At 41.5% G+C, this 26,130-nt stretch overlaps 1 protein-coding gene across 2 annotated transcripts; it reads right to left on the bottom strand.

Annotated features, from left to right (window-relative positions):
• Positions 1 to 809: 809 nt before the first annotated feature.
• On the bottom strand, positions 810 to 25,396 carry CHAF1B (chromatin assembly factor 1 subunit B). 2 transcript variants are annotated; one of them, XM_054048886.1, is made up of 15 exons: positions 25,317 to 25,396; positions 24,799 to 24,880; positions 22,720 to 22,850; positions 22,209 to 22,341; positions 21,349 to 21,466; positions 19,478 to 19,581; positions 16,175 to 16,271; positions 13,948 to 14,026; positions 10,975 to 11,068; positions 10,167 to 10,236; positions 9,968 to 10,059; positions 8,329 to 8,491; positions 6,740 to 7,168; positions 2,793 to 2,887; positions 810 to 2,154 (listed from the first exon to the last, which is right to left on the bottom strand). In XM_054048886.1, the coding sequence occupies exons 3-15, from the start codon at positions 22,843 to 22,845 to the stop codon at positions 2,033 to 2,035; spliced, it is 1,722 nt and encodes a 573-aa protein (XP_053904861.1). In that variant the 5' UTR covers positions 22,846 to 22,850; positions 24,799 to 24,880; positions 25,317 to 25,396; the 3' UTR covers positions 810 to 2,032. The 2 variants fall into 2 exon arrangements, with proteins under 2 accessions (XP_053904861.1, XP_053904870.1); XM_054048895.1 differs by having other exon boundaries at positions 9,977 to 10,059.
• Positions 25,397 to 26,130: the final 734 nt, after the last annotated feature.

The raw sequence follows: 26,130 nt of genomic DNA, 5'->3' as shown, positions 1-26,130 counted from the left end.
AAAGAACTGACCTACTTCAACGATTTTTGATAAGGGGTGCGAGAACTTATTGAGGACCAAAGGGGTGCAGGCTGCAGTAAAGGTTAAGAACCACTTTGAGGATAGCCCACTTTGTTTAAAATCAGGTTTTATAAAACTTCAGAAAAATATTTCAATTAATGTTTATAAGAGTTTGAATTTAAACTGTCCCTTGCAGTGCACACAACCCAAATATTGCAGCACCAAATTAGTCATTGTATGTGGAAACCGGAAAGTGGAGATGATTAGTGTTTTCATGGCCCAAACTGAGCAAAAAAATAAAACAGCATAAATAGCAAAGATGACTTTAGATGTAAATGTCTATCAGTCATCATTGGTAGAGCTCTTTAAAAATATTTTTACTCAACAGTGTGAACATCTGACCTAGTTTAGTAGTATCTTCTTTCCATTTCTTATTTTAGGATGCTCAAGATTTGGCTAGATCTAATACAGCTCAGCCCCACCCTCTTTCTTAAAGATTTTGAGCAGAAATGCAATCAAGATGTTTTCCCCCCGTTTCTATATCAAACTTCAACAGAAATGTTCAATAGATCCTGATTCAGCAAAGTACTTTAGCATCTGCTTAACACGGTCTCACTGACAAGCATTTATTAAGTAACATTTCTTCCTTATGAACTTTATTTTATTCAACCCATTTCTGAAGAACTTTCACTTTAATTTGCCTCTTTTTGAATTAGTTGTTTCTCAGGCAGTTATGAAACAAGTGATAAGTAAATTACGTATTTTAAAAACAATAACTTTACAGTGAAACAACCAAAACCAGGGAACAGTATAGGTAGAAAAAAGCTTTAATATGAATTTGGAACTTTTTTTTTTTAAACCATGTACATTAACACTTCAAATGTTGAAAGCATAGGTTTAACCACAAGAGATAAACTGCCACTTAAAACCCTTTTTCAGGTAAAGTAAATTAAAAGGGTCCTTCACTTATTTAACCATTATCTTACATTTTCTTTTAAACAGGGAAGGGGGGTTACACAAAGTACTCCCTCTTCCTGCCCCTCTCCAACCTTCACCACCAGGGCTGAGCATTCTGAAGTGTAGTAGGTTTCAAAATATTTGCATTCTGATTTCACTGTTCCCAATTCTAAGGTCTTATGTTAGCTACACAAAGAGCACTAAGTGCTAAAACGAACACCACATTAAAACCTTAACATAAATTGGTTTTATGTATTTATTTTTTGCTAAGGGAGCAGGTTTTGGACTATGGAAAAATAGGGAAAACTAGTAATTTCAACATATTTATCGCAATCCTTTGCGGTCCCCAGAAAATCTCATGCCTGCAATTTTTTTATATAGAGAATGAACGGACAAATCTGTTTCTATTGTTGAATGCCCATAACAAATATTTAAACAAAAATATTTTTCACTTCCTTGCAGTTATGAGTTTGACTTATTTCAATTATAGCACTGATATTGCACGGCATTTTTAAGTGTGGAGCACATAAACATCCAAATGGAATGAAAGTCAGAGTGCATAATTGTCTTGTAAACTGATAAACTTAACTGTGAAATGTAGAAGTCAATTGCCTCAGGGAAACAGTGGTTAGCCACATTAAAACACTATGAAGACAGACAAATCCTTAAAAATCCCCCCTTTTTGCAAGACACAGACTTGCTGGAAGACTTAATACTTTAAAAATATCAATGTGATGATTATGAAGGAGACTCTTAGGTTGTCATGACATTTCTATACCAATATTGCCTGCAAACACTATGCTTTATCATGCAGTTGACACTACTTGGTTTAGAAAGCAGCGTTCAAAGGCCGATACAGGCATAGTTAAGTTCCAACTATTTTCACTTCCCCAAAACAGGATTTTTGCAGAAAATCAGTCTTTTCTGCTGCAGTTACCCTCTTTCACAGCACCTTACATTAAACCCCCTTAATACTCTATTTAGCTGCTGAGGATCTATCACTTGCAGAAAGGGAGTTTACTCTCTGGTCTAGTTGCATTGCCCCCAGACAGTGAGTTTACTGAAATTTTGGTCTTCAGTTGTTTGAACTACAGCTGGTTTGCTCTTCAGGAGATGCAGAGACAGGAGTGTCATCAGTTCTGGGACGTTTAGCTGCTGGGGGATTGTGCACAGGATCATCAGAGGGAGAAGGTATCTCTGAAATATTGGGAAATAACGAAATTCACTTAGTTTGATTTCTTGTTTATTATTTTTCATTTAAAAAAAAATTAAAAATGAATTTAGCACTCATGAAAGATGCTGAGTTGACAGCCCTGGATTCCAAAGTCCTTTATCCACTGTACAGGCATCGTGCAGAAGCAGCAGTGAAAGCTGGCCTGTACAACCCACCAGTCTGATGTGGAGGTGAATACCTCAGTGCCAATTCATTCCTGGGTGTTGAGACTGACAGCCAGGATTCTAATCAAGATCAACTGTGTTCACAGAATCATAGAATATCAGGGTTGGAAGGGACCTCAGGAAGTCATCTAGTCCAACCCCCTGCTCAAAGCAGGACCAATGTGTTGCTGATGACTAATGTGGTCATCTGTCCACTAGCAACTGGACTGAGAACAATAACTCGCTTTACATTGTCCAAAGTACCATCAAGCAGCAGCAGCTTCCAAAACTGTGAGCTGGAGACAAGTTTCTGAATTGGTCATTAATCCCTCTGTATTTATGTTTGAACTAAGACTTTCATATTTGCCAAACTAGTCAAAGATCCATAACAATGTAATTTGGAATGAAATGGCTGAGCAGCAAATCTTCTTATATATTATGACCAGAAAGTGGCTTACCATGTTGAATTGCTTCTGAGGAGGAAGGTGTGGACACTAGATTTGTGTGTGTTGAGTTTGGCGTGTCTGTCTTCAGAGGAATCAAGTTTATTCTCCTTAAAAATAAAACAGAGATACAATTCAACTGCTTTTAATGCCTCACTTCCACAAATTCTTCTTTGAAAGGTACAGTATAATTATTTAATTACTGCTTCAATTAACTACAGTGGTATAGATGTGCTTTACACACACACACACACACACACACACACACACACACACACACACTTTCCCTGGCTACCTTTGGCATGGGATATTCTGAACTCAAAATATAACTCGTAAAGACCGAAGTGTTTTAATTATTAGACACTTTCCTTGAATGAGTATATGTGGATATACAGCAACACAGTACTTGATTCTTGACTTCAAAACATGTTATATATATATATATATATGAAAGATTTCAAAAATTAAAATTGGCTGCTAAGATAAGGTTTCTACTCTGCTCTTTAGGCATGTCTAGACTTACCTCCAGAGCAATCGATCCAGCAGGGGTCGATTTATCGCATCTAGTGAAGATGCGCTAAATCGACTGCAGAGCACTCTCCTGTCAACTTCGGTACTCCACCTGAGTGAGAGGGGGAGTCAACGAGGGAGCGTCAGCAGTCGACTTACCGCAGTGAAGACACTGTGATAAGTAGATCTAAGTACGTCGACTTCAGCTACGTTAGTCACGTAGCTGAAGTTGCGTAACTTAGATCGATTTCCCCCCCAGTGTAGACCAGGCCTTAAGAAAGTGCTTCCAATATACTGGCAGGTCCTTCCACTGTAGTGGAATCTCTTATCTATATCTTCACTGGACTGTTCTGACTTTGCCTCTTTTGGGGGAAGTGCCAATTTTCTGCTGGATTACCCGTTCTTCTACGGATGTTTGACAAGCACTGTTAAAAAAAATTACACTTCCCCAGCAACTTATTGCTTGTGCTTTTCTTCTGTTAAATCTACCAGACATGCCATTTGAAAATTAAGTATAAAAAAATGGGGCAGTGTGTGACAAACATGGTAATTAAACACTTCAGTGTTTTCTTTTTATTTTTGCAGACCGCTCTCTCTGTGTTATGGCACAGAGCCCCAGAAATGTAGGGCTGGAAAGATCTCGAGAGGTCATCAAGTCCAGCCCCCTTCACTGAGGCAGCACACATACCTAGACCATTCCTAACAGGGGTTTGTCCATGCTGTTCTTAAAAACCTCCAGTGATGGGGATTCCACAACCTCCCTTAGAAGCCTGTTCCAGAACTCAACTATCCTAATATCTAACCTAAATCTCCCTTGCTGCAAATTAAGCCCCTTACAACTTGTCCTACCTCCAGTGGATATGGAGAACAACTGAGCACCAGCCACTTTATAACAGGCCTTCACATACTTAAAGTATCAGGTTCTCTCCTAGTCTTTTCTCAAGACTAAACATGACCAGTTTTTTAAAACCTTTTCTCATAGGTCATGTTTTGTAAGTTACATGGACATGGGAGCGTACTGTAATTCTGTATTTCCTGGTTTTCTGCAGTTTGAGTTTTTCTGAACTCGAAGCTGTGGAAGGACATGAGCTGTCACTGGGAAACCTTAACTCTTCATGAACGAAGGTTTTTTTGCTATTTAATTTCCTAGGTTATTTTTTTAAACAGAAAGAAAACTAGTTGGTAGGAGTTAGTGGTCACTGGCAGTTGTAGATAGCATGCAGGCCAAGTGGACTATCAATCCTGGCCCTATACCCTTCTCCCCCCACCACTCAGCCCCACTAACCAGCCCTGTCTCTTCCTGTCTGGCTGCCCTCCCAGCTGGGCTCCCCGCCACTATTTTGTCCAGGCTCCCTCCCACCCCCCACCCCATATGCAAGATTGGTGGGAGATGTTTCTGATATGTTCATGTGCCAGTGTACCCAGGTTTGCAACTGGACCTGGTCTCGGAACCCAATCTTCCCCCTATGGATGACCAGAGGACCCCAAGGTTCTTTTGAGAGCCACCATAACTTTCTGAAAAGGAGCTGTATTCTGTGTACTGCTTGGTCAGTCTGGGTTTTCCCTCACGGCTCCCACCCCAACTCACCTGAGGAGGGGATAGGGAGAACAGTTTAGACCCCTCTCCAAAATCTGGTTCACATGAGGGGCACATGGAGGGGGTCAGACCCCAAAAACATGGGCAGGGGTTCCCTAGATCCCGGCACACGCACAGGGGGCAGGAAGCAAGGCTCAGACACCCCCCAAGGAGGCAAGACCCCCCCTATCCGAGCTCACATGAGGGGAAGCAGGGAGAGGGGCTTCCATTCCCCTAAAGAGGCAGGGACCCCTCAGATCTTGATGCACACATGGGTGGGCAAGGAGTGGGGCTCAGACACCCTGGGAGCAGAGCCCCTCCCCCCAAACCCAGTCTCATGGGGAGGGATAGGGACTCCCCCCCCTCCCCCTGAGATCCTAACACACATACAGAAGTAGAGAATGTGGGGCAGACAGGCACCCCGCCCCTATTCTCCCACTAGACCCCATGCCATTCACCCCATGTATACCTCACCTGCTACCCCCAACCTTTCACCTCCCATCCGCATTTATCCCCCTCCCCACAACGCAAACCTAAACCCTTCTTATCCCTTCCCCCACACATGCTCCCCCTCCCCGCCAGCAAACATTTTTCACCCCAAAATAAAAAAAAAACCCTCTAAAATGGATTTTAGCAATGTGCCACCACCCTCTTCTAAATTTTTATCCAAGGGAGGGGGTGAGGGACTCAAACTGACATTGTCTGGGTGGGTCAAGTTCATACTACTGCTTATCCCCTGGAGCGATCCTGCTAGTGTGAAACTTTGAAGGCTAATAACTAAGGCTGCAAATCATTCATGGAGGTCACGGAAATCCTCCATGAATTTTGCAGCGCTGGTACGGCTGACCCTAGGATCATCCCAGCAGCTGGGGAAGCCCCGGGACCAGCCACTGCTCTAGCAGACTCAGGCAATGGTCCCGAGCGCTGCCCTGGAGCAGCAGTCCGAAACCAGCAGCGGCGGGGCTGTGGGCTGCCCACTGCCCAGACCGGCAGCAGGGCCCTGGGCCGTCCCCCACCCCCTCAGCAGAAGCGTTGCCCGTGTTATTCCCCCCTCCCAGCAGCAGTCTTCAGGAGCACCACCCTCCCAACAGGCAAGATTTAGTCCCAGGTATTTTTAGTAAAAGTCCTGGACAGGTCACGGGGCTGTGACTTTTTGTTTATTGCCCGTGACCTGTCCAGGACTTTTACTAAAAATACCTGTGACTAAAATATAGCCTTACTAATAACCTGTTAACTCCTCTGTCCATGCATGCATGGCACAATCTATTAGTCGTGCAGATAGACATGTGACAACTCGCCAGTCTAACTGCAGAAGTAAAATCTTTAAGTAACATTTGATTTTCCCCAAAGGCCTGATGGGTGCCCTGCGCTGTACTGGGGTAACCCTCGAGCATCTGGGATGCTTGGTGATGATCTGAGCCTCGGTTTGACCTGTATTTGTGGACAGAATGATAGGTTACCAGAATCTGTCAATTTGAAGAAAAGCTGGGGGTAGGGGTTGTGAGAAGGGTCTGTATCTCAGAAACCCCTTAGTTAAATGGCCCTAAATTTGGATCGCTAACAGAATCCCACATCCCTATGAGGTACACCAAAGCCAATCTGAGTAACTGTAGATTTTAGAACACTTTAGAGTTGAGCTTTAAACAAAAACGGGTCTTAACAATAACCGCAGCAGAGCTGTCACTCTGCTATAATTAAGGCACAAATTTAGAATCTAGAAGTCATTTTGACCTTTCACTTGGAGCACAAACGGAGCACAAAAGTATGAAAAATAGCTATAGAATTTATTTTTAAACCTCCATACTTCTAAAGTAGCACAAGAACAGCTTGTTTTGGCCTTCACATTTATCACAGGAAACGGCAATATAAGTCTTACCTTGGCGTCTTACTCCACCCTTGTAAAGCATTTAGAGTAATCCTCCTGGGCTGGTTTACTTTAGCACGCTGGCTGGCTGGCTGCATGGGTTTCCTCTCCTCTGAAGACGAAGCTGGAATATGTTTGATGCCAACAGGTGTTGAGGGAGAATCCTTGTTGGTTATTATTGCTGCTGGTGTTTTAGGGTGGAGAGCGAGATTACTTGGATCCAGGGTCCTGTTCGGTGGGGTTCCATCAACTGGCCTGGGGACTGGGGAGACAACCTTGTGTGACTGACTCTTCTTCATTTTCTTCTCTGTTGCACTAGCAGTCGTGACACACACCACTGGTTTCTCTATCAGTGGTACTCCAAGCTCATCCTCCTCAAATGTGACAAAAGAGCAGTATCCATCCGTGGAAGAAATAGCAAGAAAGGATCCATCACTGGACCTGTTTATTTTTTTCAGAGGGAAGAAATCTGAGAAACTGAGCTAGTTCTGACCGCTCTCCCAGAAACATATCCCATGTCAATCACACAAGTTGCCCCATCCGCAAGTAAATGTGTAAATGTAAATAAATCTGAAATGACCTCAAAGACATCATCTAACTCAAACAATCAATAGTTCATGAAGCACAGCCTTGACAATTGATTTAGTTCCTCTGGCTTTGTCTGTGGTACGGCATTACCCATTACTAGCAGCAGCTGGGTGCTGCCGAAGTGGTATTGAATACAATTTAACTGCAGGTATACAAATATTTAGCACCTTTTAATCATGACTTCTGACATTCTGCTGAACGCAGTTTGCCATAATTTACATTGTAGTTAAACTGTGTTCAGCACTGGTTTGGCGGCATTTCTTGCCCTTTGTGCTGGCAGTGGGCAGAAGCCCTGCAGCGATAACATGAACAGGCCCCTGCCATTCACTTCACCAAACAGTGATCACTGGTGAATTAAGAAACCTTAATTTTCTGTTCATGTTCTCATATAGCCCCCCTTCATCATCACACATGAGTATCATTGACAGGTTTTGAAAGAAGCCCCATATCCAGTCCTCAGCTGGAAAGATAGTGGTTACAGTATGGATCAGTGGTTCTCAACCCGCGGGCCGCTTGCAGCCCAATCAGCACACAGCTGCAGCCCATGTGACATCCCCAGGGCCATACAGGCAGTATATATATTGTGTAGATGTGGCCAACATAACACAGGGAGCTGCATATGCAGACCACAACGGTAAATAGGTTGAGAACCTCTGGTACAGACCCTAGAGAGGAAAGATGGTCCAGCGATTAGGGCCGCAGTCTGGGCCACGAGAGACCTAGGTTCAGTTCCCAGCTCAGCCACAGACAGAGAGACCTTGGGTAAGTCACTCAGTCTTTTGGTGCCTCAGTTCCCCACCTGTAAAGTATGGATTATAGCACTGCTCTATCTCACAGGGGTGTCATGAGGAAAAATACACTACAAGATTGCAAGGCACTCAGGTACTATGGTAACCATAAGTACAATCGATTGATAGATGTGTAAAGCAAGAAATAGGAGGATCCTTTCAGAAAAGATAAGAATGACAACCCGCTCTACCATGACAAATCTAAAGGATCTGTCAGTTACCTACCATGAAATGTCACTCAGAGTATGATAATGTATATTGGATACATAACCAAAGGGAAAGGACTGCTGTGTATCATAGAAAAGCACAGAATCTTCTGAAGCCACAGCAAACACCAACCGATAGGGCAGATTTATTAGAGCAGGGATGGACTTCTGTGAAGATTCATCTAGGAGTACAAAGAACACAACTCTGAGAAAAATCACAGAGACCACCACTCCATTATAATGGTATTGCTTGTACTAACTTACTTAACTGCTTGAACAGAGTTTTTTCATTGCAGTGTATCAGTACCAACATTCTGGCTGAGAAGATGGCATTTATATTATACAACACTATTTTCAAGTACATGCAATTTTCTGGAAAAGCTACTCTTTGAACTTAAGTTTCTCTATTTTATCTTAGCCTAAAAGGTGAATGGTTGGGGAAAGTTTGGTCTTTTTCGCCTTTTTTAAATTATTCAAATGGGAATGAAAATCCTCCAGTTAAACTATTCAGAAGCTTTTTTGCACTTTAACTCAAGGTCTGAATAAGCAAATCTCAAAATTTACTTTAAATTACAATCTTACCAGTTTATATAAAACAGAACTTGCTATAATCCATTTTCTTCCTGAATTTCATTTCCTTTTGTAATTTTTAATTTCAGCAGTTGGCTAATCTTCTGGGCTAGGAGTTAGTTCTTTGTATGGTTAGAGGACAGATACCGAAGCAACATTTTTCCATCTGGTGCTAAAAGGCAAGCACTAACTGGCCTTTATTTGCAGCACTCTGAACATACACAGGTCGCACTGACTTCCATCAGTGTTATGGAAGCTCAATGCCTTTGAAAATCAGGCCACTTATTTAATTTTAGGCATCTAAGTTTGTACATTTTGGCCCTAGTCTGGACCTTTTGCTTTCATGAGAGTGTTGTGGAAGCAGCAGCAGCAGCACTCTGCTTAATAAAGAACTGACAGATTGACAAAATCCCATCTAGTATAATTTGTGAGTTATGCACTTCAAAGGACGGGGCCCTATTGTGCTCCAGTTAGAATTGAGGAAATCTGTGCCTTTTAGCAAGAATGTGAATAGTCTTGTTTAAAAACCCTAGGGTAAAATCCTGGCCCCACGGACTTCAATAGGGTCAGGTTTTCACTTCCTACCAGCCAGTTATTGTGCAGTTTGTGTACAAATTTCCCCTCACCACAGCTCTGCCAATGCATCCCAGTCCTGACCAGCAACACTAGTGCTATTTCAGTCTTAGCTCTCCTGAAAAAATATCTTCAATTGTTGCAAACTGTGACAAATTTTGTAATGATTCTGTGATGTGGCCAATCAGGACTAAAACAATATTTTACGAGGTGATTCCTTAATGCTGAGCCAAGTTATTTATGTTTATCCAGTGAGTTAAAAAAGTTGTAGGAAAACACCATAAGAGGCCAAGTGAGAACATTTATCCACTATACCAAAAATCACTCAAAAGGCACTTAGTGAATTTAAGGCCTTAGAATCAGCAAATAGCTTCTTAGTTGTGGTACAACAGTTAATATCCTGAAGGAATGTTAAAAGACTGGGACACAACATAGTATGACCTGGAGTTACATAGTCAGATTTGCCTTCCAGTAGATTTGCTGTAAAACAAACTCCCCAAAAGGATTTACGGCACCTTTCTTACGTGCTGGTCTCAACTCAAAGTAGACTGGACAGCAGCGAACAGCCAGAGTTGCCTTTCCAGGACAGGGCAAGTGAGCTATGGGCCTATTAAAAAGAAGAAATGTGTTAGAAAATGGCATGTTAAATGGATATATACACAAACACCCCCCCCCCATATATTATAAATAAAATTTAGGTATATTAAATCCTACCTTTTTAGATTTTTTCTCGAAAAAACATATGTAGTATTGGTTACATTCTCTCCTGATTCAACACAGCCAGCTGAGAAAATTAAAAAAAAGTTTCAAAGCATTACTCATCAATTCAAAGGTAATAAGCAAAGAAACTTACATTTATAAACAAGCATTAGCCTTGTGTCAGAGGGCCAGGTTTTTGTGATCTGATCACAACTTGAAAATGTATCCCAAATACTACTTTAAATCTATTTTAGTTTTCCTTATATACTGCTCCAAAACAAGCTTCTCTTTACTTTTGCAAATGGCTGCAACATCAATGCCTATGCAGGTAACAGACCCCGCTTTGCAGCTTTGGTCTTATTAATCGAGGAGAATGCTTTTAAGAACAAGGACACAAAGGAGTAGAGTCAGAATAAGTCAAAAAAGAAAATACTCCTTTTTTTTCCTGACACTGCAGCATTGTTGATATACCAGGAATTTCATAAAGAATGCCTTATGCAAATGTTAACACTACACTGAAGGTCTGAGTCTCCTGCTGTTGGTTAATAAAATCCCAAACTGATTGCAAATGTATACAGAGGGGTACACTGAATTTAGCCTATTCTGCAAAATAGGGAACCACAGGCTGTTACTACCACCACCAGCAGCAGCAGAATATAACAAGAACAAGATACTGTTAACCCCTTTTGCTGTTGTAGCACGTGGCTGTATTCTGCAACATATCCATGTTCCTCTGACATTTCAAAAGTTATGTACCTGACACAAGGGCAAAGTGCCGCTCCAGGGCTACCACATGCACCTGGTACATCTTCCTTTCACGTACCTGGAGTGAGAAGCAAAGAGCCATCAGGAGTAAAACTAAGCCTGCGGAAGAATGATTTCATGCTGTCATCATGAAACATCCGATAGCTTCTCACCTGTAACATTTCAAAAGAATAAAAAAAAATCTTTAAAGTATCATCTCTGAAAAACACCATTAATTCCAGTCAATACAGTTACCTTAAAGTGTGACAATCGCCTGGTTATGCAATCTAGTTTAATGGGTCTTAAACGAATTTAAGATTTTGCTACCTCCAAATTGTTTTTGTAAACTATTATTTTGTGTGGTTTAAATTCTCTATGGCTAATGGTAGTCTCCCGGGATCCCTCTTCATATACTGATTAGCATACTTCAAAGGCATATTAGACTTGACTATTCCTCTCGTTTCCCTCTACCATATTATTATAGCTATTTAAATTAAAGATACATTTTATTTACAGAGTAGCACTATTGCTTGGATATAATAAGGGGAAAAAATGCAACTTAATAGATCCAAGAAATTCAGATAAAGAGAACCAAAAATTAAATAAAGACATGGGAATAAAGATACATTTTAAGTAAACAGACAAGTTACAAATTAACTGAATCTAACAGTCTGTCCCTTAGGTAATCTTACTTTAATACTAGAGATTTAAAGATGCCCCCTCAGATCCATTTTAGACTTGATTTTCAGGACAAACAAACCTGCTTAAGGCTACTTCCTAAAGAAAAAAGATATGCATTCCTTTACAGACAACTCCAAAAAGTTATTTTACTATCTATCATTCAGAGTTAATTTGGGGGGAAAAAAACTCTTCTGCTTCCCCCTTGGGATTTGAAACCTTTTACCAATATATTTTCACTCAAAAATTATATTACACCCGCCAGGTGACTGCAAGCTACTGCATTAGTAATAAAAATGTTAATGCAATATTATAACTAGGACTGTCAAGCGATTAAAAAAACAAATCACGATTAATCGCGCTGTTAAACCATAGAATACCATTTTTAAATATTTTTGGATGTTTTCTACATTTTCAAATATATTGATTTCAATTACAACACAGAATACAAAATGTAGAGTGCTCAGTTTATGTTTATTGTTTATTATAAATATTTGCACTGAAGAAAACAAAAATAGTATTTTTCAATTGCAAGTACTGTAGTGCAATCTATTTATTACAAAAGTTGAATTTACAAATGTAGAGTTAGGTAAAAAACCTGCATTCAAAAAACAAAACAATGTAAAACTTCTAGAGCCTACAAGTCCACTCAGTCCTGCTTCTTGTTCAGCCAACCAGACAAACAAGTTTGTTTACATTTGCAGGAGATAATGCTGCCCACTTCTTGTTTACGATGTCACCTGAAAGTGAGAACAGGCATTCCCATGGCACTGTTGTAGATCAGCGTCACAAGATATTTAGGGCATTTGGCAAGTAAAGATTCATATATCCCTTCATGCTTTAACCACCATTCCACATGCGCCCATGCTGATGACTGGTTCTGCTCAATGACAATCCAAAGCAGTGCAGACTGACGCATGTTCGTTTTCATCATCTGAGTCAGATGCCACCAGCAGAATGTTGATTTTCCTTTTTGGTGGTTCAGGTTCTATGGTTTCTGCATTAGAGGGTTGCTCTTTTAAGACTTCTGAAAGTATGCTGCACACCTCGTCCTGCGCAGATTTTGGAAGGCACTTATTTGGAAAAGACAGATTCTTAAACCTTGGGTCAAGTGCCGTAGCTATCTTTAGAAATGTCACATTGGTACCTTCTTTGAGTTTTGTCAAATCTGCAGTGAAAGTGTTCTTAAAACAAACAATACGTGCTGGGTCATCATCCTAGACTGTTATAACATTAAATATATGGCAGAATGCAGGTAAAAGAGAGCAGGGAACATACAATTCTCCTCCAAAGAATTCAGTCACAAATTTAATGAAACATTTTTTCTTTTTAAAACGAGCATCATCAGCATGGAAGCATGTCCTCTGGAATGGTGGCCAAAGCATGAAGGGGCATATGAATGTTTAGCATATCTGGCACATAAATATCTTGTAATGCCAGCTCCAAAAATGCCATGTGAATGCCTGTTCTCACTTTCAGGTGACATTGTAAATAATGAGCAGGCAACATTATGTCCCGTAAATGTAAACAAACTTCTTTGTCTTCACAATTGGCTGAACAAGGAGGACTGAGTGGACTTGTAGGCTCTAAAGTTTTACATTGTTTTGTTTTTTAATGCAGTTATGAAAAAAAACTACATTTGTAAACTGAACTTTCACGATAAAGATTGAACTATAGTATGTGTATGAGGTGAATTAAAAATACTATTTATTTTGTTTATAATTTTTACGGTGTAATCAAAAACAATATATTGAGCACTGTACACTGTTGTGTTGTAACTGAAATCAATATATTTGAAAATGGAAAAAAATCCAAAATATTTAATAAATTTCACTTGGTATTCTATTACTTAACAGTGCGATTAAACTGCGATTAATTTTTTAAATTGTGATTAATTTGAGTTCATCGCGTAAGTTAACTGCGATTAATCGACAGCCCTAATTATAACTATTAATAACCTTAAGAGCTGCTGCCAGACAGATATCTTTGAAATTATTCCATTTAAAAGAAATTCTCTGGGTACAGACTATTTTTTGCTTCTCTCCCCTTGAACTTTACTTAAGGGCATTAGCCTTGTCAATTTGCTAAGTTATGGGAGCCGATGAACTTGCAAGAGACTTGATGACAATATTATTTGTGATAATCACTTCCACAGTAAACTAAAGTCAGAGAAAACAATATGAAGAAACATCTTCTATTCCACACATTCATATAGCAATATATGAAGAGACAAATGCAAAAATATCTGATGTACAAGTAAATTATTTCTAAAACTGAATAGTTTTTTTCCAAATTTCACTTTCAGAGAGAGCAGCCCTTGTAAAAAACATACCAAGGGTTATCTGATAACATTGTTAGTATTAGAACAGTTTACCTCGCCTTCAGCTCCTGATGGCATCTTGGTAACATTGAACGCTACACGCTTAGTCTGTGTACTGTACACACGCAGCACCCTACATAATGGAAAATATCGTTACCCACAAACAGGTACCTTCTGCACTGAGCAATATCCTTGTCTATTTCATACAGAGTTACAGCACCTTCCTTTTAAATCAAAACTTTCTGGATCCAGTTGACAGTTGTGACAAAAGGACTTCCTTCTAAACAGTCGGAGATTATTACTACTAAATATTATAAGACAGGACATTAACAAATAACCACTAAGGGCATCTCTACCCTACAAATTTTTGCTGCCGCAAGTTTTGTCAGCATAAAGCCACCACAGTTAGCATATTGCTTGTGTGTGTGCATGCTGGGCTCCTTGCATCGGCACTGCGCACATTCACCGGGAGCGCTTGTTCAATGCAGTGAGGAGCATCATGATGTGAAACTTGCCACTGTCCAGCACGCGGTCTTTTGGGAAGTTTTGGCAATGCCTGGTGGGGCAGAAACGAGTTGCGCAGGGGTGACTAGGACTGCAGGGTCAAGTTCCCATCATGCAACTTTCTCCACTCCCATGCCATCTCTATCTCATAATTTTCAAGTCTTTTTTAAAAATTCCATGCACTTGTGTGACTCTCTTGCTGTCCATCATCTCTGACAGAAGCACAGAGCCTGCACAGCTCTGCACTACTGTCGTCAGCATTGCAAACAAAGGACACGATCTTCTGGTATTTGCAGAACCATAAGAAGGGCTGCAGAAAACATAGACCTTTGTGGATTTATTCACAGAAACTTATTTGTGACGTGTGTATGTGCCCTTGAGGAAAAATCAGGGCTCAAAGTGAAATGGAAAAGACCTGAACAATTTCCTGGGACTTCCCTAGTGATTCCATCAGTTTCTACAGAACATGAACCGTCACTGAAAGAATAAATCATACTTCTAGCCGTTATTGTTGCAGTTTCCTTACGAATGTGAATTGAATGCAGGCCTGTGCAAGATTATCTTCCTAAATCTGCACGGGAGAAGTGTGAACAGACTTAATTCATGTCTTTCAGGGTGTGAACTCTGAAGTCTAAAGATAATTTAAATTGTCACTTTATTATTTCACAGCTGATCATTTTTTAGAGAAACATCCAAATATTGTGTTTATCCCGTGGAGATTCAAAAGGACTATTAGGTCTTTCTACTTGTCCTCTCTCTGATCCACTTGCAGGATCTGCTCCAAGTGAGATCAGTACCCTCTGAAATAGAACCCTCATAATTATGAAGGCTTTCCAGATATACCCAGACAGTTTTCTGTTTCTTAATTTCATCCTGCTACTCCTTATTACCCCTCTGGAATTGAGGCTAGTAATCCAGAGGAGAGGAAAGATAAAAGGAAAGAGGAAGATGAAGCGGGAGGGGATTTATTAAAAGGGCATCACTTTACACCTCCAGCCCCTGGAGAGAATAAAACCAATAAAAGATGTAGGTTAACATGTATCCATCTTTTTTTCTTCAGCACACACTAGCGACAAAGGGATAAATATAATTAAAGGGGTAAGACTTTGGTGATAAAAAGGTACCAAAGATCAACTAAACTATGGCACTAGCTACACAATGCCCATGTAATTTCTATAGTCTATGAAGACAGCCCACTGATGGGCTATTCTTCTGCATTACAGAGATGCGGAACACTTTGGTACTAAAGAAATCTCAAATCAGGGATCACTCTCCCAGAGGTTTATTAGCCAGTTGCAAAGTCTATCAAAATAGGATGCATACCCCCAAACAATTTAAAGTGACCTGCTACGTTAAAATGAAAAAAATTGAGTTAAACACAGATTTGTTTGCCAAACGACCTTACTAACCAGGCTGCTGAGGGTGGGGATATGGGGTGGGATGAAAAAAGAGGGACATTCAGCCCAGAAAAATTAAACTTCTGATATCTTCAGTGATCCCAGTGGAGGATCATTTGTTTAAAAGTTTAATTAAAATTATTTCTTTATTGAATGTTCCCTCAGATTTTGGATGCATTCAGCACAGAAATAAATTTGGGATTAACACCAATTCTCATTTCACCTTTGCAGTTCCCTTTGAAGGACCAATGTGAACAGCAATTAAAACTCACATTTCCAGATATTGATACTTGTGAAGTGAAAAGCATTCAGTTCTTTTCTTGACTTAATTAACATGCAACAAAGAATAGTAATAGAAAACACTTAAAACAATAACTTACCTATCACAGCTAAGAGTTGCAATGTACTGGCCGACAGGATCCCATGTTATTCCTTGTACATAACTCTTGTGTTCATTAAAAATTGAAACTTTTTGCCCTGAAAAAGCAAATAGTTTCTAAGTTCCAAAACTCAATTTCTATTTCATAATACACTTTTCATTTCAGAAATAAAACAAGGCCAATTATATATTTTTACACTTAAATAGAAAACATTCTTGTAAAGTGTCTTACAATGACGGTAGTGGGAGAAAAGGCTCTCTAATGATATCAACTCAACCCACAAAACTCTCCACCAACCAGGGGACCTGGTGCTAGGAGGCATGAGGGGCCACGAGTTCCCCCCCACACCCCCGTTACACTGCAGAGGGTGGCACTGTGACGGGTTGGATCATAGAAACCCCCCTGAGAGCTGCCACCTGATGTGCCAAGACTACTTCTATCAGTTTTCCCTGCCAGCTCAGGACTCCAGCACCAAGTCTTGCTGAGCCAGACACTCCCGTCTGCTCCAGCACAGACACAGGGTCTGAATCACTTGCCCCAAAGCTGCAGGTTTACCTGAAAACAGCTCACAGACGTGTGCTTGTCTTTAGCACTCAGATGCCCAACTCCCAATGGGGTCTAAACCCAAATAAATCTGTTTTACCCTGTATAAAGCTTATGCAGGGTAAACTCAAATTGTTCGCCCTCTATTACACTGATAGAGAGATATGCACAGATGTTTGCTCCCCCAGGTATTAATACATACTCTGAGTTAATTAATAAGTAAAAAGTGATTTTATTAAATACAGAAAGTAGGATCTAAGTGGTTCCAAGTAGTAACAGACAGAACAAAGTAAGTCGCCAAGCAAGATAAAATAAAATGTGCAAATCTATGTCTAATCGAACTAAATACAGATAATCTCACCCTTAGAGATGCTTCAGTAAGTTTTTTCCTCAGACTGGACACCTTCCAGGCCTGAGCACAATTCTTTCCCTTGGTACAGCTCTTATTCCAGCTTAGGTGGTAGCTAGGGGATTCTTCATGATGGCTCTCCTCTCTCTCCCTTTGTTCTGTTCCACCCCTTTATATATCTTTTGCATAAGGCGGGAACCCTCTGGGTTTCCACCCCACCCCCACCACCACCCCGGAAAAGCACCAGGTTAAGGATGGATTCCAGTTCAGGTGACATGATCACATGTCACTGCAAGACTTCATTGCCCATTTGCCAGCACACATATATACAAGAAGACTCACAGGTAAAACACAGCCATCTGCAGACAATGGTCCTGGTTAATGGGAGTCATCAAGATTCCAAACCACCATTAATGGCCCACACTTTGCATAATTACAATAGGCCCTCAGAGTTATATTTTATATTTCTAGTTTTAGATATAAGAGTGGTACATTTATACAAATAGGATGATCACACTCAGTAGATTATAAGCTTTGTAATGATACCTTACAAAAGACCTTTTGCATGAAGCATATCCCAGTTACATTATATGTACTTATCATATTTTTATAAAACCATGTAGACTGCAACGTCACAGGCACCACTGACACTCATGTTTAACATGTATGCAGAGGAATCTGTTAAAAATATTACAAGAAGAGATTCCAGAGTATTATACCAGTCCAACATACTGACTCCATGTGTCACAATGAAGAAGCGACTGTCTCATTCTTGCATGGAGGACAACTGCGTACTTTGCAGGAAAAATACTCCAGCACGAGAAGAGTGGCTCAAAATTTTTTTTCATCATTTGGCATAACGAAGCTGCTGCCTTTCAATGTTAAGTGAAGTTTCTTAATAGTTCCCAAGAGGCGGCTGACACTAAAATGATCTTGCATGCCTTCAATGTCACAGTGAAAGATGTGCACACGACACACATGAGCTAGTGTTGTGAGATGCTACCGAAAACTTCTGCAAGATTCTGTTTTTGTGCCTGCTGCTAGGGAACAGAATCGCTGTATATTCCTCAGAGATGTGTTCCTACTACTCGGACCATTAAATGCCACCACACTGCCAGGATGTGACATTACTGGAAGACCAAATTGTCTTACCAGAAGGCATCTGATTCATCCTCCTAAGACATTCTCCACCCTTTGAAGGTGCTTGGAATGGCTGAGACAATCACTGATGAGGTCATAAATAAACTTGGCATATGAATGCCTCCAGTGTACCAGTTGAAGACCAACATTAAAGACACTTGCAGAGCTACATATCACAGGGGTAGCCGTGTTAGTCTGGATCTGTAAAAAGCAACAGAGAGTCCTGTGGCACCTTTAAGACTAACAGAAGTATTGGAGCATAAGCTTTCATGGGTGAATGCCCACTTTGTCGGATGCATGTAATGGAAATTTCCAGGGGCACGAATCAGTCTGCATGTTAATGGATGTTTTCCAAGAAGTAGAAAAACAGAGAAAAGTTATCAAGAGGGGGCAAATTATCAAGCAATGGAATGGCTCTGGGATGATCAAATGCGAACTATCCTCCCCTTTTGGGCATGGATAGGTCTTGGATGATGGACTAATCACACCAGTGTATGTGAAATGCCTCGCACTCCAGAATCAATCCTTTCGCTAATCAAATGCTCACAAAAGCAAAGACCAGATGCTCACCACCTGGCAAACATTTGGCCAGCAGCTTGCTTTTTACAGAGATGTACGAGTGCGCTGCAGATGAGAATCAGTGTGACATGTCTAGCAGTGGTGACCTAGATGGAGACAACATTGACGATGAATAAATATTTTCAGGCCTATATGTCAAGGCTAGCTTCCCTAGAATTACCAAAGATTAATGTCTTCTTTACTTAAGCAATGCATCTCTGTGTTAACGTATAATTTTGAATGTTTTCTCAAATATAAATCTATATAATTATTCAAAATTTGTCACGTTTGGTATCACTGTGGTTGTGGGAGAAAGGGCTTTTAAAATGGGTATCAACCCATCTCTGACAACACTGTATTATCAAAATTTTCACCACTGGAGGACCTGGAGCTGGGAGAGCAGTGAGTCCCCCCTGCCATGCCACAGAGTGACACCATTGAAACTATGATTCTGTAGATTGCGTGAATCAAATTACCCCTCCCTGACCCTTTTGTCTCTAACCTGTCCACAAAATAAGATTTCACTACATCACGCGCCCAGACTAAGAGGTATTTCCACCCCACCCTCACAAATTCAGGAGATAATTTGACCATATTGTCTTAAAAAATATATATATATATATATATATGCTTTTGTTATTTCTTAAGCATTAAGCAATTCTACTTATCGCAGGATGGATTCCACAAAGAAAAATTAGAAACTTAGCAATTACCTTTATTGACATCCCACATTATAGCTGTGTTATCTACTGATGCAGATGCCATGCAGTTTCCATCAGGGGTCCAGCAAATATCGTACACATCCTCTAAGTGGCCTCTGGAATCCGGGGTAGTAGATTGTGATCATTAGTAATAGCAAGAACAAGAGTTATGAACAAAGTCAGATTTTTTTTAAATGTTAAAAGCCTATAACAAAAGGTTATCAATTATTGCAATAGTGAGATGGCTAGCCACTGCTTTTTATTTTTAAACTATATTATATATATTTTCATATATTCATTCCTCCTAGTAGGACTAACACACATATAACCCTGCTAACCTCTGTATAACATGGCATTTTTCAAAGAAATAAAAACCCTGAATTCACAAATGACTTCAAATGATGGAGAATTAAATATGTGAAAAATGAACATCCCCAGGAATGTGTGCAATATAGACAACACACAATTGTTCATGTACTAATAAATTATATAAATATGAGAAAGGTCACTTTTTCAGAAAACTTTCCTTTACAGATACGTTTTTTCACAAGAAGTGTTCAATAAAAGGTTGGCATATCAAGTGGAGTCATATCAAACCTCAGAATCTAAGTTTAGTTCCTATTGCATTTGAACCAATGTCTTCTGATATCAAGTCCAAGTTAGGAGAATCTCCATGAAAAATAAGTTTTAAAAATGGTAAGAATCACTAGCATTATTTTGTAGATTTACACCACAATGTGACTACTTGAATGATAAAATATGTTACATTCCCATTTTTAAAAATTCTAATTTTGAGAAAAATAATTCTAATTAACTTATCTTGGAAGCTGTTCCAGTCTTGTATGGAAATTATACAAAAAATTTTGAAGGCATATTTTATACTATACACACTTTGTACCTATTCAAGTTTATCAGGTAGAGATACTAGATTTTTTTTTTTTTTTTTTTGGTAAAACAGTGTGAATTACTAATGAATTTAATGACCATAAGGGGTGCAAACTGAGAGAACCTGGAGACCAAAGTGCTCAGTTTATCCACAGATGCTGCTCAAACAGAGGATAGTGTTCCACATATAGTCCCATGAAGGGACAAAAGGTGATTTCAATTTCCACAGCCTTTCATTCCTTTGCTTCTCCACTGAGAGTGGCAACAGGATGCCATTCAGTTCCCCTGTGGTAATGGTGCTCTGATGTCTTGCCCACTAGGAACTGGACTGAAACCATGACTCATTTCACTTAGATAAATGAACTATTTTAACTGTGAATACACATACATTTTAATAAGCACCATATATAATGTGAAATAAAGGTTATTTTGTATTAGATGAATACATAATAAAAAATGTAAAAGTAACAATTGTATTACTGTAATTTGCAAATAATATTTCCAGACAGCTGGAATAAGACTTTTCAACAACTCTAAAAACTAGTTTAAACAATTTGGCTGGGACTGACATTTAGCAAACAGGCATGATTCATTTTTATCTTTTGGCACTTTTTTGTTTAATATTTATTATTAAATTACGTTCACTATAAATACAGTAATAAAAATGTCTGTTTTCTTAAAATGTCCCTGTGCAAAAGTGGACAAAGACAGAGCTTTTGAAGTACATAATCATAAGTAGGTGCAGAGAGCTATGCCACAGATATCAGATCTTTTGCCTTTACATCTTAGAAGACTGAGGAAACAGACTGGTACAGAACACCAGCATTCACTGATACTAAATAGGGGCAGAAGTTAGAAAGCATAACAGGAATTAGCTGTGGAGCAGGTGAATTTTCTAAAAACTGTGAAGGGGATTTGTATATGTTGAGTGGAAGGCCATTCCAGACATAAAGAGCATCATTGAATGAAGAAAACTCTCAAAAAGCCCAATAAATTACCTTAAAGTTTTAATTACTGTCCAATTCTCTTTGTTCAGCTGAGCTTCATCTTCATCTTGAAATGCTATTGGTTCTGGTTCTTTGTTATCATTCAATTTCCACAATAAAATCACAGCATCTGTGGAATAATTTGACTTGTTGATAAATTTTTCTGATAATGAATTATTATATTGGCCTTATACTGCTAACCCAAAGATAGACATGTAATGTGCAACTCAACCAGCAAAAATATTTAGACTAGCCTTGGAGATTTTTTTTTGGTAATTGACCTAGAAATGCTTTTTTCCCCACCATTACCTTTATTACGCAGGAACAGTAAACAAATGTATAAGTTAGTTTTGATTTATGTTGATCTAGCCTTTTTCATTAAACAATCTGATTAAGAAGGAAATTTCCGAAGGTCCAAGTGGGAGTCAGGTTCCCAACTTTCAAAGGGTACCTAACTGCCCTTTGTGCCTTTGGAAATCTTCCCTTAAAATATGACACATTTGTGTCAAACACAATAGAGAGCTATCCAATCCCTTTGGTCCTGAGGATAAAGCACTGGTCTGGGACTCAGGAGATGGATTTAATTTCACAACTCGGCCACAGAGTCCCTTTATGATATTGGGCAAGCTGCTCAATGCCACATCTGTAAAACAGGAATAATTCTTTCACATCTGTAAAACAGAGAAAATACTTCCCTATCTCACAAGGAGGCTGGAGGAATAAACTCATTAGGGTGTGTGGGGCACTCATGTATTATGGTAATAGAAAGGGCAGTGGTTCATACAAACCCGAAGATAGACACTTTCTGTGCTCACTTTTACATGAGATGTATGTATATTCTTTATATTGGTCTTTATTATAATGTTACTCACCATCTCCTCCTGATGCTAAAATCTCACCACTGGGAGAGAAACGCACAACATTCACTGCTTTGGTATGGCGAGCTAGATTGGACAAGAATTCCACAATTGCTTTCCCATCTGGTCCTTTTTCCACTTTCCATATCTAGTTATAAAAGTATTACAGATAGTAAATTGGCTTCTATACCTGAAAATTGATCTATTTTCAGTTTTGTAATTAGTGTGCACCATTTTCTTCAGTTCAGTTATTTATATATTTTACAAGGAGGCAGGAGGAGTGCAGTCATTCAAAAATTTCAAAACCCTACCCAAACTAGATGAAATTAGGAAGAAGCAGATTAGCCAGAACTTGAAGACTAAACTCAAACTGATAGAGTTCATGCCCCACTTTCACATAACTGTTCATCTGAGTCACTTATTTGTGGGCAGTGGAAAACCAGAAGAATGTGAAATTTTAAAGTAAAATTAAATTCCTTGGTAGTTATCTTGCACACACTAAAATCAGTGAAAGTTTGGAACTCACACGAACAGCAGTGTCTACTCCTGCTGAGGCCAGTCGATTTATTTTCCCATCAGTTCCGTGTTGGAAGTCTAAGCTATACACCGGCTCTTTGTTGTGCCATGCTATTTCACAAGTGATGACCTTCATTCTTTCTAAAGGAAAACAGGGCAAGAATCAGATATTTTGCATTTATTATGACAAACATTATAATAAAAGTTAACAATACAGTGTCCACAAGCACTGTGGAAATAAGAAAAACATTACAGCAAAGCACAAAAGATGACTACATTTAAGTAACTATGGTTTATAATAACTGAAATTTTCTGTAAGAACATTCTCTGAAAAGGTTACTAAGCCATGGCTCTCCACTCCATTACTAGAAATCTTATGACGACAGAGGTAGTTGTGCTGGAACAGTGCTTAGGTACATTTTCTGTGGGCATATCATTTTTCCCATCCCCAGACCTCAAAGTGGCTGAATTCTTCATGCTGCTCTGATCTCTCTACTCCCTGCTCTGACGGCAGCACAAATCTTGCATACATTGGTGTTTGAATCACAAGCATTGCCAAAGCAGCAAGAGTAATTACTCCTGAGGGCATTCTGCGCCAAAAAATTAAAAATTCTGCACCAAAAAAATAAAAATTCTGCACATAGTATTTTAAAATTTTGCAAATTTTATTTGTCAAATAAACGTGGAGGCTCCAGCATGGCATTAGGAAGCACAGGCCCCTGGCTGCACAGAGGTGGGAGATAATTGTGCAGCTCTCCCGCCACAACACAGACTCAGCGGTGAGGCAGCACCCAACCCTGATACAGTGCAAGGACTGGGTCTGCCCCAGAAACATCCCAGGGCCCTGCCCCTCTGTGACAGGTGCACCACGTGTGGGCAGGCAGGCTCATTAAGGCATGACCCAAGTGTGGAGGGGCTTAGTGCGGGGAGATTCAAGTGAGAGTTGAAAGGGTTGGGGGGGGGCAATCTGGGTGCGGGCGGCTCAGTGGGGAATCCAGATGCACAGGAGCTTGTTGGGGGGTCCTGGGTGCAACAATAATGGGACTCTGCAGGAGGGTCCAGGTGAAGGTAGTTGGGGCTCAGCAGGAGGAGTGTCGGAGGGGTGGGGGAAGAGAGCTTGGCAGGAGAGTGTGTGGGGCTCAGTGGTGGGGTCCAGATGCTGAAGAAGTGGGGCTCGGGGATGGGGAGGGAAGATCCAGGTGCAACTGGTTGGCTTGGTATGGTGGGGATCTGGGTGTGGGTGGTCCAGGTACTGGGGGAGTGGGGCTTGTTGGAGGGGTTCTGGGTGCGGGGGGGAGTGGCGCTTGGCAGGAGGTTCTGGATGCAAGGAGGCTGGATGGATGGGAGAGCAGCTCCCTGTACACGGATCCCTCCCCCTGCAGATGAGGAGTGATGGGTGCAGAAAGCACGGGGGGAAGGGGGAAAGAGTTTGCAGAGCTTCTTACAACCAGGGGGAGAAATCTGGGGGTGGGTCTGACACAGCCCCAGATGCTGTGCAAGGAAAGAGGAAGTCCCATCCTCCCCAGCCCAGCCAAGACTAGCAGCTGAGCCTGGCACAGGGTAGGAGCCACCAACTGAGTCTTCCCCAGTCCTGCCCCCTGCCCCACAGTGATTTACCTCTGCTGGTTACCCTGGGCACCCAAAACATACTGCTGGGGAGGGTCACATGACCATTCTAGTGGCTTCCTTTTGCTTCCCCATCAGAAAGTCATTTTTCTGCAGGGAAGCAAAAAAATCTGCAGGAGACATAAATTCTGCACATGCGCAGTGGTGCAGAATTCCCCTAGGAGTAAGTAATGCTAGAAACCTGGCAAGCAGTGAGGGAGGAAGGGGTAAAAGAGGAATTCACCATTTAGTGCAGACCTCCTGGACCATAAACGTTATCTGCATTTTAAGGGAAAATTACCAAGTGAAATGAAGAGAAAAGAATTAGCATGTTGGAGTGGGAAGGGAGATGAAAGGATAGAAGAAAAAGAGGGAAAATAGAGACAGAACAGAACAAAAATCATTCCTCCTAGGAACAGAGGGCTTGTTAGTCACAGAAAAGATGCTATGCCTCAGCAATAACAAAACAACAACACTCACTTACCTAGCAGCTTTCTTCCAAAGGTCTCAACGAACTTTGCACATCACCACTGTTCTACAGGAAGACTGAGGCACTCAGCTGAGAACTGTCACACAAAGCCGGAGGTGCACAGTTAAAGGTTTGAATCAAACTAAAGTACAATATGCACTCGTTTGCCAAACAGAGTATGAAGTTTAAAAGGAAGGTGAAGCAAGTCAAGCTGACAAATCCCTGCAAATGAAGAGGCCCCCTTCAAAATACTCCATCTCTGGAACAAATCCCACCCCCGGAAATACCAGCCGGACAAGAGAATCCTGGAGCGACACAAACCCACCCCCGGGACACAGAACAATCTAGGAAGTCACAGCAAGGCTGAATGCGGCCCTTTAGCGGCCCCTCGCCAAATCCCATCTCAACAGAGTCGGGGCTCTGTACGCCCAGCATGTCACATGCACCCCGCAGGGGGCACCTCTCCTAGCCCCGCCCTTGCACCCCGTGCCCCAGCTCCCGTCCGTGCGCCCCGAGCCCGCTGCCGCCCCTACCTGAGGCTGGGCGCGCGCGGAGTAGGGGAGGCGGGTCCGACCGGCAGGCGAGGTTCGCCTTTCCCGCGCGCGCGCCGCGGCTCCCCCGCAGTGACCGCGCATGCGTCCGATAAAGGCCGGGTCCAGGGAAAGGGACACGCCCGCTGCTGACTCGTTTCTGGGGGACGTTACGGGGCAACAGCGCCACCTGCTGGGCAGCGCCGCTGCGTTCCGCCTCGTGCCTCCCCCGCGGCCCGCTAAACCCAGAGCCTCGGTCCCAAGCTACGAGCCATAGCTACAAGTGGGGGGTGTATTACGTGTGTGTGCGTAGAGGTGGGTGGGAGAGAGGGAGCAGGGTGTCTGTGTAGGGGTGGGAGAGAGCAGGGTTTGTGTATAGGGCCAGTGTCTGTCTAGGAGTTGGAGGGGGCAGGGGGTGTGTGTGCAGGGATGGTAGGGGGGAGCAGGGTGTGTGTGTAGAGAGGGTGGGGGGAGCAGGGTGTGTGTGTGTGTAGGGGCAGGGTGTGTGTGTAGAGAGGGTGGGGGGAGCAGGGTGTGTGTGTAGAGAGGGTGGGGGGAGCAGGGTGTGTGTGTGTGTGTGTGTAGGGGCAGGGTGTGTGTGTAGAGAGGGTGGGGGGAGCAGGGTGTGTGTGTGTGTGTGTGTGTGTAGGGGCAGGGTGTGTGTGTAGAGAGGGTGGGGGGAGCAGGGTGTGTGTGTGTGTGTAGGGGCAGGGTGTGTGTGTAGAGAGGGTGGGGGGAGCAGGGTGTGTGTGTGTGTGTAGGGGCAGGGTGTGTGTGTAGAGAGGGTGGGGGGAGCAGGGTGTGTGTGTAGAGAGGG

This window comes from Malaclemys terrapin, chromosome 1, assembly GCF_027887155.1.
Source record: "Malaclemys terrapin pileata isolate rMalTer1 chromosome 1, rMalTer1.hap1, whole genome shotgun sequence".
NCBI classification, from domain to species: Eukaryota; Metazoa; Chordata; order Testudines; family Emydidae; genus Malaclemys; species Malaclemys terrapin.
The sequence above is the reverse complement of the archived record's forward strand: the minus strand, read 5'-3'. Positions and strand labels throughout refer to the sequence as shown.

Excerpts from the sequence above, each read along its gene's own strand:
- CHAF1B (XM_054048886.1), bottom strand. The coding sequence starts at position 22,845 with ATGAAGGTCATCACTTGTGAAATAGCATGGCACAACAAAGAGCCGGTG. Across the intron at positions 14,027-16,174 it reads GCAACTCTTAGCTGTGATAG|GGTGCTGCGTGTGTACAGTA; the intron begins GTAAGTTATTGT and ends TCCATTATGTAG. Across the intron at positions 2,888-6,739 it reads GGGTGGAGTAAGACGCCAAG|GAGAATAAACTTGATTCCTC; the intron begins GTAAGACTTATA and ends TTTATTTTTAAG.